We start from the raw sequence: 15,608 nt of genomic DNA on the forward strand, positions 1-15,608 counted from the left end.
AGCTCTAAGGAAGATGCTAACCCAACGAGTGTTAACTTGAATTGTGCTCAAGCGATCGCGTTTACTTTCAACTTGTAAAATAGCACAATTTAACCTGCGTGCAAATTACCTGGCCCAAAACATGCACGTTCATGAGAACCTGTGAGCCTATTTAGTGCTACTCCTAAACAAAGGATACCAAGAGAATGACTCAAACATAGAAGAGAAGTAAATAGAAGTAAATAAGTTTTTTTTATATTGCATGCCACATCTAAACCACAAATGTTGATTTTGGACTTTACTGTCTCTTTAAATACAGCAATGAAAATAATAATAATTTGTACATTGTAAAACCTAGTATATATTTTTTTTAAATTTAGAGTGAATGTTAAAGGGACATATTACCCTAATGCTTAATAAAAAATATGAGATGAACATCTCTATATAAAAAGGAAGATATCTTACCCCATAATTTCCCTTATAACCACATCCCATTATAAAGAATTTAAGGTATTAAACAGTGTGTGCAAGTGTTTAATGATACATCTAGGCAGCGGGCGTACAATGTATGCAGGGTCAGCCTCTTTCTATTCCTACTTAGTTAATTAAGTTATAGTAAAAAATGACATACTCTAATCTGTTAGAACTTGTCATTTTAAGATTATTGACCCTAGACTACTATGTGTTTAATAAGCAGCTCTAGCTGACTCAAATGTGCAACTAGAGCTGCTTATTGGATCAGCAGTGCTTTCTGCTTAGGACCAGCAGTGCTCTGTGAGTAGCGAGTGGTATTTCTACTGTGTGTTTAATCCCTTTGTGAAGGTCTATGATCAATAGTCTTAAAATGACTTGCTCTAACAGATTACAGCATTTTTTTAATGGCCTTTTAAAGACAATTTACTCCAATTTACTCCAAAATCTTGCAGGTTCACAGTAAAATTCTTCAAGATTATGATGATATGCTACAAGATCACACCAAATAAAAACTTAGCACTGGGAATTCTGATTGGTTGTTCCTTTTTTAATACCATGCAGATTGGTGAAAAATAGGAAGAGTAGCTCAATAGTAACTGCTCACGTAGCAATTATTTTGGTAAGTCGATTTTCAATATGGAAAAACCCAGTTTCACATGATTATTATTTTTCTTTCTCATGAATAACAATTTATGTAGCGTAACATGTCCCTTTAAGCCTCTTATTGTACAAAACAGATATTTCAGACTGCTTCCAAAAACATTTCCAGTACAAGTAATGTTTTTTTCTTTATATATTTGGATAACAGGAATATAATGGTCTTAGATTCATTACATTTTATCAGTTATAATGGAATATAAGTTTTAGTTAAAGTGGGTTTAAAAAGTCACACACACCTCATTGCTTTGCTTTAGAAAAACTATAGAAGACAGAAAGTGTCCTTCACTTTGTAATTTGCAGGAAAATCCATGTTTAGTAAATTGTGTATTTCTAACAATAACATGGTGTTCATTGCCAGCATCAAACCAATTAAATGCCACATTAAATTCACACAAAAAATGTTGGTTCCAAAGTCTTGTTAGTTACAACCTGTTTTGTATATTGTGCACAATAGAGTAAATTACAATCTGACAGAGATGTTTTTCTTTTGTATAAAATAATGTGTTTTTTTTTCTTTCAAATTATTTCATGCTTTGCAATGTGAAAAAAATAAAAATGAATGGATATTTTCTATAGTTCTTTTCAAAATGTATTTATGAAGAATTATACACTTAAGGAACACAACAGGGGTGTGAAATGAAAACCGGTGTGTTACACAGCTTGTGATTTAGCTTCTAATATTCTTTTTAGAAATAATCTTCAAATAGGGCTTAATGTCCTCAAATTGTACAGGGAACAAGCCCTTAACAAAGTGTTAGATCTATAAAAATAGGTTTAATTGTACAGTATATATATATAAAAAAAAGTTTTAGCAAGATCTTAATAAGTGTGAAATTACTTTTATTTAATAACAGCCTAGGAAGATGGGTCTACAGGATGCAGCTGAATGTAGCTCATGAATTTTATAACCTATTATTACTCTATAATTAACAAAGCCGTGTGAACTCCATTACTAACAATAAAGCAAGTTATATTTGTGGAAAATAGAACTGTAATTTGAAAAACATCAGACTTTTGAAATAATGTGTTTCTTTACTTTTATTGGTTTTTAATTAGCTTTTGAAGACAGTGTAGAATTTCTGTACATTGAATAATGAGGAATTTTGATCTCTATTGTTGACAATGACAAACAGCTTTTGCTAATTTAAGCAATATATAAAGGTAAAGCTTCTACTTTCAATGCAATTGTCAAATTTTATTGGTAGTGGCTGAAATATTTAATGTATCACCAGAGACAAAAAAAAAGTTTTCCATTAAGTTAAGCATAACCTTGAGGTTTATTTAATAATATTTTACAGCAATTTGTTTGCCTTTTTATTATGTTTTGACAGGAGATATGAAATAATAGGCTTATCTAGTAAACCTCATGATAGCTTTATGCATATCCCTGGCATTCTTGAACTTGTACAATATTTGTTACAACTACAAGTGCTTGGAGGCTGCTGTTACATTATTAGCTTAACTGAAATGAAAAGACAAAATAGAAAAAGACACAGTAAATTTGTTTACCAATCTGTCTAAACTTGTGCCAGGAGCAGTCGTGGGTCTCTCCTCTGGATTATAGGCTTGGAAGCGTCTATTATAACTGTCTGGGAATGATCGCGAAGATCTTAACGCAGGAGCAGCTTTGGGCTGCCCACATCCCAGAAACACCTGCAGAAAAAAAAGTAACAAGTAAACTTTATAATGAAGTTCATAACTGATCCTAACACTGAACAAACTTTGCAAAGATTATATGATGATCAAACATTCCTTTCACGCCAACTCAATATTTCTAAGATGGGTGTGGGCATGCAGCAGGCAGTTGTGACAAGCTGATGGGTTTCACTGTCTGAATAACTGAGCCGTAGGTAGCTTTTTTACTCAGTGTAGTCAAACAACTGAGCTAGTATAACACCCACTGACACATAGAGATATGTGTATTAAAGGGACATGAAATCCAAACGTTTTCCTTCTTGATTCAGATAGAGCATATGATTTTAAACAAATTAAACATTTATTTGTATTATATAATCTGCTTATTTCTCTTGGTATCCTTGTTTCAAAAGTATACCTAGGTAGGTTTAGGAGGTGGCAGCTATCTGCTGATTGGTGGCTGCACATATAGGCCTCTTGTCATTGGCTTACTGATGTGTTCCGCTAGTTTCCAGTAGTGCTTTGCTGCTTCTTTAATGAAGGATACCAAGATATTGAAGTAAAATGGGCAATAGAAGTAAATTGGAGAATTTTTTTAAAAAAATGGGGCGCAATCCGATATAGATCGTAGTTTGCGGCGCAAGTGAGGGAACCCGCGTCGCCCGCAGTTTCAGCTTGCAACTCGAGCTATCCCATATACTGCGCCGTCAGATGCTAACGTCAGATAAACCAGCGATGTCCAGAAATCTGCGCAAGTACAAATTTCTGGCGTCGCCAGTGACTTGCGGCACGTTAGAAACTGCCGGCGCCTACAAAACCTGACTAAAGTCTAAATCACCCGCACTGTCTAACACGCCTCCCTAACATAGGCTGACACGTCTAACCCTCTATCCGCTATCCCCCCTCACTAGCCTAACCATAAAATATGTATTAACCCCTAAACCGCCACTACCTAATAAAGTTATTAACCCCTAAACCGCTGCCAGCTATATTAAATCTATAACCCCCTAAAGTGAGCCCCTAACACCGCCGCCATCTACCTTACCTACCCCCTAAAGTGAGCCCCTACCCCGCCGCTATCTATTTTAAAATTATCAACCCCTAATCTAATCCCCCTACCCCGCCGCCATCTATATTAAATTATTTAACCCCTAAAATACTAAACTATCCCTACCACTAAACCTAAGTCTAAACCTACAAATAGCCCTGAAAAGGGCTTCTTGCGTGGCATTGCCCCAAAGTAACAGCTCTTTTGCCAGCCCTTAACAGGGCTTTTTGCGGGGCATGCCCCAAAGAATTCAGCTCTTTTGCCAGCCCTTAAAAGGGCTTTTGGCGTGGCTTTGTCACAAATTAAACTGCTCTTTTGCCTACAATCTACATCCCCCTACACCGCGGCCACTTATAATAAATGTATTAACCCCTAATCTAATCCCCCTACACCGCCGCCAGCTATAATAAATGTATTAACCCCTAATCTAATCCCCCTACACCGCCGCCAGCTATATTAACTATATTAACCCTAATTATATTGGGGTTAATATAGTTAATATAGTTATTATATTATATATATTAACTATATTAACCCTAATTATATTAGGGTTAATATAGTTAATATCGTTATTATATTATATATATATAAAGTATAATAACCCTATCTAACTCTAACATCCCTAACTAAACTCTTATTAAAATAAATCTAATATTAATATTATTAATTAAAATATTCCTATTTAAATCTAAATACTTACCTATAAAATAAACCCTAAGATAGCTACAATATAATTAATAATTACATTGTAGCTATGTTAGGGTTTATATTTATTTTACAGGTAAATGGTTAATTATTTTAACTAGGTATAATAGCTATTAAATAGTTATTACCTATTTAATAGCTACCTAGTTAAAATAATTACCCAATTACCTGTAAAATAAATCCTAACCTAAGTTACAAATACACCTACACTATCAATAAATTAAATAAACTACAAATATCTATCTAAAAATACAATTAAATAAACTAAACTAAATTACAAAAAAAAAACAAAACACTAAATTACAAAAAATAAAAAAAAGATTACAAGATTTTTAAGCTAATTACACCTATTCTAAGCCCCCTAATAAAATAATAAACCCCCAAAATAAAAAAAATTCCCTACCCTATTCTAAATTAAAAATAGTTCAAAGCTCTTTTACCTTACCAGCCCTTAAAAGGGCCTTTTGTGGGGGCATGCCCCAAAGAAAACTGCTCTTTTGCCTGAAAAAAAAAACACAATACCACCCCCCAACATTACAACCCACCACCAACATACCCCTAATCTAACCCAAAACCCCCTTAAATAAACCTAACACTGAAGATCTCCCTACCTTGTATTCACCCCGCCGGGCAGAACTCCTCATCCGATCCGGGCGATGTCTTCCAGCAAGCGGCAGTGAAGTCTTCTTCCATCCGGGCGATGTCTTGAAGCAAGCGGCAGAGAGTCTTCTTCCATCGGCGATGTCTTCAAGCAAATCGGCATCTTCAATCTTCTTTCTTCGCTCCTCCGCCGCGGAGCATCCATCCGGCACAACGACTTCCCGACGAATGAGGTTCCTTTAAATGACGTCATCCAAGATGGCGTCCATCAAATTCTGATTGGCTGATAGGATTCTATCAGCCAATCGGAATTAAGGTAGAAAAATCTGATTGGCTGATTGAATCAGCCAATCAGATTCAAGTTCAATCCGATTGGCTGAACCAATCAGCCAATCAGATTGAACTTGAATCTGATTGGCTGATTCAATCAGCCAATCAGATTTTTCTACCTTAATTCCGATTGGCTGATAGAATCCTATCAGCCAATCGGAATTCGACGGACTCCATCTTGGATGACGTCATTTAAAGGAACCTCATTCGTCGGGAAGTCGTCGTGCCGGATGGATGCTCCGCGGCGGAGGAGCGAAGAAAGAAGATTGAAGATGCCGATTTGCTTGAAGACATCGCAGATGGAAGAAGACTCTCTGCCGCTTGCTTCAAGACATCGCCTGGATGGAAGAAGACTTCACTGCCGCTTGCTGGAAGACATCGCCCGGATCGGATGAGGAGTTCTGCCCGGCGGGGTGAATACAAGGTAGGGAGATCTTCAGGGGGGGTAGTGTTCGGTTTATTTAAGGGGGATTTGGGTTAGATTAGGGGTATATGGGTGGTGGGTTGTAATGTTGGGGGGTGGTATTGTGTTTTTATTTTCAGGCAAAAGAGCAGTTTTCTTTGGGGCATGCCCCCACAAAAGGCCCTTTTAAGGGCTGGTAAGGTAAAAGAGCTTTGAACTATTTTTAATTTAGAATAGGGTAGGGAATTTTTTTTATTTTGGGGGTTTATTATTTTATTAGGGGGCTTAGAATAGGTGTAATTAGCTTAAAAATCTTGTAATCTTTTTTTTATTTTTTGTAATTTAGTGATTTTTTTTTTGTAATTTAGTTTAGTTTATTTAATTGTAATTTTAGATAGATATTTGTAGTTTATTTAATTTATTGATAGTGTAGGTGTATTTGTAACTTAGGTTAGGATTTATTTTACAGGTAATTGGGTAATTATTTTAACTAGGTAGCTATTAAATAGGTAATAACTATTTAATAGCTATTATACCTAGTTAAAATAATTAACAATTTACCTGTAAAATAAATATAAACCCTAACATAGCTACAATGTAATTATTAATTATATTGTAGCTATCTTAGGGTTTATTTTATAGGTAAGTATTTAGATTTAAATAGGAATATTTTAATTAATAATATTAATATTAGATTTATTTTAATAAGAGTTTAGTTAGGGATGTTAGAGTTAGATAGGGTTATTATACTTTATATATATATAATATAATAACGATATTAACTATATTAACCCTAATATAATTAGGGTTAATATAGTTAATATATATAATGTAATAACTATATTAACTATAATATACTTTGGGTTAATATAGATAATATAGCTGGCGGCGGGGTAGGTAGATTAAATTAGGGGTTAATAATTTTAATATAGATGGCGGCGGTGTAAGGGGTTCACATTAGGGGATAGATCAGTTAGATGGTGGCAGTTTTAGGGGCTCACAGTAGGGGGTTAGTTTATGTAGATGGCGATGGTTTAGGGGTTAAATACTTTATTAGGGATTGCGGCGGGGGATCGCGGTTGACAGGGAGATAGACATTGCGCATGCGTTAGGTGTTAGGTTTATTTTAGAAGCCAGTTTAGGGAGTTACGGGGCTCCAATAGTCAGCGTAAGGCTTCTTACGGCTGCTTTTTGTGGCGAGGTGAAAATGGAGTAAGATTTCTCCATTTTCGCCACGTAAGTCCTTACGCTGTATATTGGATACCAAACTGCGCGGGTTTGGTATATCTGCCTATGGCCCAAAAAACTACGGGCGACGGCAGAAATATACGCGCGTAACTTCTAGGTTACGCCGTATATAGGATACCAAACCCGCGCAAATATTGGCGTCGCCAGCTTTTGCGGGCGACGATTTTTATCGGATCGACCCCATGATGTTCTATCTGAATCATGATAGAACATTTTGGGGGTTAAATTCCTTTAATGTTATTACATTAAGATTACTGCCATGTGCACTTGCAAAAGCACAGTCAATCATAAACAGTGATGTGACATTCCTAGAAATACACTGCAAAAATCACTAACACACACTGTCCAGGTTCTCCAGTTTCTATGTTACTCTTTGCACATAAATCACTAAAGAACCAAAAGATTTAGGCAATCAGCTGCATAGAAAAACATAGAACTGTGTGAGAAAACAAAGGGCTTTTAGTGAATTGTGTCTGCTGTCATAAATAGAAAGTACAATACAGAGAATGTAGTGAGGCTAGAGTAGATCATAAGGATGCTATATTATTGTTTAATCAGGATTAGTGGCCCTAAGTATCATTTTGATTGTAACTGCCACCTGCACATTTCATTTTAGTTGCTGACATCAGCATTAATATTATGATGCATAAATACTTCAGTGCCTGCATAATTGTATGTTTTAAAGACCATATACCTTGGTGCACCATGCTGAAGTGCACTCAGTAACTGGAAGAACTTGATGGCAGCGCATAACACATATCAGAGTAAGGTCAGTCCAGCACCTGTGTAAATATAGTGTGCTCGCTGTAGGAGTCACTGTCAGATCTGATTATTGCTGGTGGTGCTGCAGCTGTATCCCCCTTTTATCGCATACCACATAGAAAGCAGCTCTGGGATTTCTCATCAGCAAGTTTCCATATGTTTGTTATAGTAAGACTAGTTGTCGTGCATACAAATCTATTTTAGTGTGTATTTTTCTTTAGTTTTATACAGAGAATTGTACAGAACAGACTGATGCCTACAGACCTATCTTTAGGTGCTACTACGTTAAACATAATTTAGTGAACAGGATTTATAAAGAAGTGGCTGCTGAATATGCATGTGAGTGTGTGTATGCATGTGTGTATGCATGTGTGTATGTATGTGTGTATGAATGTGCGTATGCATGTGCATGTATGTGTGTATGCATGTGTGTATGTGTGTATGCATGTGTGTATGTATGTGTGTATGTATGTATGTGTGTATGCATGTGTGTATGCATGTGTGTGTGTATGTGTGTATGTATGTGTGTATGCATGTGTATGTGTATGTGTGTATGTATGTGTGTATGCATGTGTGTGTGTATGTGTGTATGTATGTGTGTATGCATGTATGTGTGTATGTGTGTATGAATGTGTGTATGCATGTATGTGTGTATGTATGTATGTGTGTATGCATGTGTGTATGTATGCGTGTGTATGCATGTGTGTATGTATGTGTGTATGTATGTATGTCTGTGTGTATGTATGTGTGTATGTATGTGTGTATGTATGTGTATGCATGTGTGTATGTATGTGTGTATGTATGTGTGTATTTATGTGTGTATGCATGTGTGTATGTATGTGTGTATGTATGTATGTGTGTATGCATGTGTATGCATGTGTGTATGTATGTGTGTATGTATGTATGTATTTATGTGTGTATGTATGTGTGTATGTATGAGTGTATGCATGTGTATGTATGTGTGTATGTATGTGTGTATGCATGTGTGTATGCATGTATGTGTGTATGTATGTGTGTATGTATGTATGCATGTGTGTATGCATGTGCGTATGCATGTGTGTATGCATGTGTGTATGCATGTATGTATGTGTGTATGCATGTGTGTATATATGTGTGTACACATACATACACACATACATAATGTGTGTATGTATGTGTGTATGTATGTGTGTATGCATGTGTGTATGTATGTGTGTAGTATGTGTGTATGCATGTGTGTATGAATGTGTGTATGCATGTGTGTATGTATGCATGTGTGCATGCATGTGTGTATGCATGTGTGTATGTATGTATGTGTGATTGCATATGTATGCATGCGTGTACATGTGTATATGTATGTGTGTATGTATGTGTGTATGCATGTGTGTATGTATGTGTGTATGTTTGTGTGTTTGTATGTATGTATGTGTGTAAGCATGTGTGTATGTATGTGTGTATGAATGTATGTATGTATGTGTGTATGTATGTATGTATGTATGTGTGTATGCATGTGTGCATGTATGTATGTATGTGTGTATGCATGTGTGTGTGTATGCATGTGTGTATGTATGTATGTGTGTATGTATGTGTGTATGTTTGTGTGTATGTTTGTGTGTATGTATGTGTGTATGTATGTGTGTATGTATGTGTGTATGCATGTATGTGTGTATGTATGTGTGTATGTATGTATGTGTGAATGTATGTATGTGTGTATGTTTGTGTGTATGTATGTGTGTATGTATGTATGTATGTATGTATGTATGTATGTGTGTGCGTGTCACTAGAATGCTTAAATGCCAATTATTGGCTTTTGGATGATATGGTTGATACAATATTTTTCCTACTGGCTTACGAAACTCATTTTTTTTTACATGATTCAGTTAGAGTGTAAAAAAAAACCTTCATATGTATATCTATTAGCAAATTTACTTCTTTCTCTTGATATTATTTTGTTTAAATATAAGCATTCCATTAAGTTCAACAGGGAGCACAGATCTATTATACACGGCTATATTCCCCATTATAAAGTATTAAACACTGTTTAAATGATGTGTCACAGAGATGTGTTAACATCGATGGATGATTGCTGGAGGGCCGGCCGGCAAAACCTTGTCAGCCTAACCGGTTCCTGAAACAAAGCGCGGGACCGGAATTGAGCTCTGGTCCGGTGCTCCTTAAAAGTGGTGCCGATCCAGCAGGGTTCAAGGGACCAAGTCGCCCTTATAGTATGTTGTCGACACTTGGGGGTGCTACCTTCTGGGAGGAATGGGGGACTGGAATTGAAGTGTTCCAGGAGCCTGGCTAGGCTGTTTGAAATAAAATGCATTGTTATGCATAATGCATATTAGTTTAAGTATTGGATATAAATTAATATTTATAATTATAGTATTATATAACTGCAAAATAATAATACAATTTTAATACTAATGACTTATGTAACATAAATATAAAGTTATGTTCTATTGGATTATTAGAATCTGAAATAAAAAAACTTTCTATTATCTGATTAAAAATCAGACAATAGGGATTGGCTGATTAAAAAACAGCCAATAGGGAAGAAGCGGAAATTCAGTGTGCGGCGGTGACCGCATGAAAAAGAGAGCTCTGGGAAGAGAGCTAAAGATTAGAAGATAGAATATGTGGAGTTGAGGAGGCAGAAGAGGCCGCAGAAGTCCAGCTCCACCACTGCAAAGATGGGCCTTGGCATTGAATACGATGTGGAGTGGAGGCGGCGGAAAAGGCCGCAAAGTCCACCTCCGTGAAGATGCCCCCCCAGCACCTTGTCCAGGATGAAGAGGGCCTAATTTTGGATTAAGAGTAGCTGGATTTTCGCATGGTGAGTAAAAACTTTGGGATTATTTAGTGCTTTTTTGGGGTGTTTTTTTATTTTAAATAATAGACTTTTTTTTACATTTTATTTTTTTTGTTTGTTATATTTTTATTATGGGTTGTGGGGGTTATATGTATTGTAAAGAAAGAGTCTTGTAATTTATTTTTTGTTTGTAAAAGAGCTGTATTAACTTTAGGGCAATGCCCTACAAAAGGTCCTTTTAAGCACTATTTAAATCTATTTTTAGGCTTTAGTTTTTTTTTCTTGTTTTGGGTGGGGTTTTTTATGCGGCATGTAGGTTAGTGTTAGGTATAATGGTGTTTTTTATTTTGGATACTGTCTTTTTTTATTTTATGTATCTAAGTCTTTTTATTTTTTTAAGTAACAGATTTATTTTTATTTTTTAGTAACTTAGGGAGTTTAGTTTTGAGCGGGTTAGGTGTTAGGTAGAGTATGATTAGTTTTCCTTGGGGATTGTGGTGGTTTAGGGGTTAATAGTGTAGTGTAACTGTGGTGGGATAGTGGCGGTTTAGGGGTTAATAGTGTAGGGTACTTGCAGTGGGTATGTGATGGTATAGGGGATAACAGTTTAGACAGGTACTTGCAGTGGGTATATGGTGGTATAGGGGTTAACAGGATAGGTACTTGTGGTGGGTATGTGACGTATAGGGGTTAACACTTTATACAGGTATTTGCAGTGGGTATGTTGTGGTATAGGGGTTAACAGGATAGGTACTTGTGTTGGGTTAGTGGTGGTTTAGAGGTTTAGAGGATATTTACTTGCAGTAGGTATGTGGTGGTTTAGATATTTATAAGTGTAGTGTTAGTTTGTGATCGTGGGGTACTTCCGTTTAGGGGTATTAGTGGTTAGGCATGTCAGTTATATTCCAAGGGATCATTTACTATACATTGCCAATATGGATGGCAATGCTGGGTGTTATTTATAGCCAGCATCATTGACCAGTGGCATGTATTGTAAATGCCTCTCGGGGATGCCACCAGTTAGCAGCTATTTCGGGAGCTTGGAATATTTTGACAGGCTCGCTCAACATAGTGGTGAATCCCTTGGAATATTCCGGCACCTCGTAGCACATTCAATCATTGGGTCAAAAACTTCAATGGAGCAAGAAAAGTAGAAAAACCTAGCACTCATACTTTTGCACTAACCCAACATGAAATATGAATATTTCAAAGCCAATGTTCTTCACAATGCAACATATGTTCTATTTATTCTTTTATATTTTTTATATATATATACACACATAAGGCTGAAAGTGAGTTCACAGAAATAGAGAGCGGAAACTCAGGTTTGGAATCAGGGGCTGCTTCGGTGTCTCTCCTGAGGCAAAAAAGACTAGTCAAACTAGATGTTTGAAGTCTGTATATGAACAATTCAGGAAGTCCTCTTTTACATGGTATACAAGCAAGGTGAGGTAAAGTTCATTCTTAAAGGCACATATAAAGGACTTTAAATGGAGAGATATAAAGTTCATAGCTTTATTAAAGTCATGTAAAACCACAGCATTCACAAACTTAGTAATTACCAGGAGATGCAGGTGCTGATGAAGGGTGATGTCATGTGACGCGTTTCACGCCTTATTGGCGCTTTGTCAAAAGATGTGTAATGAGAGCTGGGTTGGCTACTTATAGTCCTATTGGATTGTGTTTTACCTCCCTATTACATAGTGGTCACCTGTATTTACGTATAACAGTGTCTATAACAAATAATCAAAACAATTAAAAACACATTCGGCTAGATTTAGAGTTTTGTCGGTAAAGACCCGCATAGCTAATGCTGCTTTTTTTTTTCCAGTGCACCCTTCCAACAACGCTGGTATTTAGAGTTGTCTGAGGGGCTGCAGTAGGCTCAAAAAAAGGGTGCGTTGAGCCTAACTTAGCTCCACTTCAACCCTCAATACCAGCGTTGCTTACGGTAGCGGTAAACTAGGCAAACGTGCTCGTGCACGATATCCCCATAGGAAACAAAGGAGCAGTTCTGGCTGAAAAAAAACTCCTAACGCAGCCCCGTTGTTTCCTATGGGGAAACACTTTCTAAGTCTGCACCTAACACCCTAACATGAACCCAGAGTCTAAACACCCCTAACCTTACACTTATTAACCCCTAATCTGCCTCCCCCACTATCGCTGACCCCTGCATATTATTATTAACCCCTAATCTTCCGCTCTGGACACCGCCGCAACCTACATTATCCCTATGAACCCCTAATCTGCTGCCCCTAACACCACCGACCCCTATATTATATTTATTAACCCCTTATCTGCCCCCCAACGTCGCCGCTACCTTATCTACACTTATTAACTCCTAATCTGCCGACCAGACCGTCGCCGCTACTATAATAAAGTTATTAACCCCTAAACATAACTCTAACCCTAACACCCCCCTAACATAAATATAATTTATATTAAACAAAATAATATTCCTAAAATTAACTAAATTATTCCTATTTAAAACTAAATACTTACCTATAAAATAAACCCTAATATAGCTACAATATAATTAATAATTACATTGTAGCTATTTTAGGATTTATATTTATTTTACAGGCAACTTTGTATTTATTTTAACTAGGTACAATAGCTATTAAATAGTTAATAACTATTTAATAGCTACCTAGTTAAAATAACTACAAAATTACCTGTAAAATAAATCCTAACCTAAGTTGCAATTAAACCTAACACTACACTATCATTACATTAATTAAATAAATTACCTAAAATTACATAAAATACAATAAAATAAACTGTTCTATAATACAAAAAAACCCACTAAATTACAAAAAATAAAAAAGAATTGCAAGCAGTTTAAACTAATTACACCTAATCTAAGCCCCCTAATAAAATAAAAAAGCCCCCCAAAATAAAAAATTCCCTACCCTATTCTAAAATACAAAAGTAATCAGCTCTTTTACCAGCCCTTAAAAGGGATTTTTGCGGGGCCTTGCCCCAAAGTAATCAGCTCTTTTGCATGAAAATAAAAATACAATACCCCCCAACATTACAACCCACCACCCACATACCCCTACTCTAACCCACCCAAACCCCCTTAAAAAAAAACTATCGCTAACCCCCTGAAGATCTCCCTACCTTGAGTCGTCTTCACTCAGCCGAGCCGAATTCTTCATCCAAGGTGCGCAGAGGAGGTCCATCATCCGGTAGAAGTCTTCATCCAAGCGGGGCAAAAAGAGGTCCTCCATCCGGTAGAAGTCTTCATCCAGGCGGCGTCTTAAATCTTCATCCATCCGGAGCGGAGCAGAGCCATCTTCAAAGGAGATGACGCAGAGCCATCCTCTTCTACCGACTGACTAACGATGAATGAAGGTTCCTTTAAGGGACATCATCCAAGATGGCGTCCCTTCAATTCCGATTGGCTGATAGAATTCTATCAGCCAATCGGAATTAAGGTAGAAAAAATCTGATTTGCTGATGCAATCAGCCAATCAGATTGAAGTTCAATCCGATTGGCTGATCCAATCAGCCAATCGTATTGAACTCGCATTCTATTGGCTGTTCCGATCAGAAATTACTACATAAAAACAAGAATTTTTTACACCAAATATCTGCATAAAAAACAAATGATTGGCTAGGCTGATTACATATATTCTGCTTCTACATCTTTTGTCAGTTAATCAAAAGCTGTAAGCTTGTATAAGATGTGTCTGCAATTTTCTACATTCTGGTTTCATAATCCTATTTTAGTTCTGTCTAGAGTAAAATTACCAGTTAGACATTTGGAAGAAACCTCCAATAGACAGCCCAAAGCCAATGTGATCAGACAAACTACTATATTTCATAGTTATTCAACATTCTCTAATATTAGTGGCCAATACACTATGGAGACTAATTTGCACTAGAGACTTGATAAATAAGGTGGTAATCATAGACAGACTTTGTGTTTTGTCTTTTTTGTTCACTTTATTAATATAGTTGGTTCCATTTTTAAGTAAGGATGTTTAGAATACTCTATGTTGCTAGAAGAAAAAGGATTTTGTTAAAATTTGCATTATGTATATATATGAGCATTATAGGGAATGGTAGTAAATTTATTGAGTCAGAACTGGGACAAAGAGAGGAATTCCATCTATATATTTTACTTGCCCTGGTATAGGTCAATATCCCATCTGGAGTTTATTCCTTGTGGTTCTAAGAAGCAAAATGGATTTTTAATTTAGGGACAAAAGAACCCAAAGGAATAAACTCCAGAAGGGATATTGACCTATACCAGGGCAAGTAAAATTTATAGAGGAATTCAACTATTTGTCCCAGTTCCTGACTCTATAAATTTACTCCCATTCCCTATATTGCTCCAATATATACATAATGCAAATTTTAACAAAATCCTTTTTCTTCTGTCAACATATAATATTCTAAACATCCTTACTTAAAAATAGAACCAACTATATTAATAAAGTGAACAAAAAAGACAAAACACAATAAGTCAGTCTATGATTACCGCCTTATTTATCAAGTCTCTAGTGCAAATTAGTCTCCATAGTGTATTGGCCACTAATATTAGAGAATGTTGAATAACTATGAAATATAGTAGTTCGTCTGATCACATTGGCTTTGCGCTGTCTATTGGAGGTTTCTTCCAAATGTCTAACTGGTAATTTTACTCTAGACAAAAATAAAATAGGATTATGAAACCAGAATGTAGAAAATTGAATACACATCTTATACAAGCTTACAGCTTTTGATTAACTGACAAAAGAGGTAGAAGCAGAATATATGTATGCAGATATTTGGTGTAAAAAATTCTTGTTTTTATGTAGTAATTTTGTTCCTTAGATAGCGGCTTATTATATCATCATTGAATGATTTGGGCAGTTAAACAATAAGTGTGATTTATGTGACAAAAATAAACAGTTAAAATTAGACTTTTACAAATCTTTGCCATTTAAATAATGGTATTGTTGATTGCCACATATCACATGTCT

The 15,608-nt window shown here is 36.0% G+C and overlaps 1 protein-coding gene across 1 annotated transcript in view; it reads right to left on the reverse strand.

Moving 5' to 3' along the window:
- GPC6 (glypican 6) overlaps nucleotides 1-15,608 on the reverse strand; it is a 2,314,333-nt gene that overhangs the window by 219,327 nt on the left and 2,079,398 nt on the right. The window contains exon 6 of the mRNA XM_053705482.1: nucleotides 2,623-2,766. Within this exon, the coding sequence (XP_053561457.1) occupies nucleotides 2,623-2,766 (144 nt within the window). The remainder of the gene's footprint in view (nucleotides 1-2,622; nucleotides 2,767-15,608) is intronic.

This window comes from Bombina bombina, chromosome 3 (genome assembly GCF_027579735.1).
Source record: "Bombina bombina isolate aBomBom1 chromosome 3, aBomBom1.pri, whole genome shotgun sequence".
Classification (NCBI taxonomy): domain Eukaryota; kingdom Metazoa; phylum Chordata; class Amphibia; order Anura; family Bombinatoridae; genus Bombina; species Bombina bombina.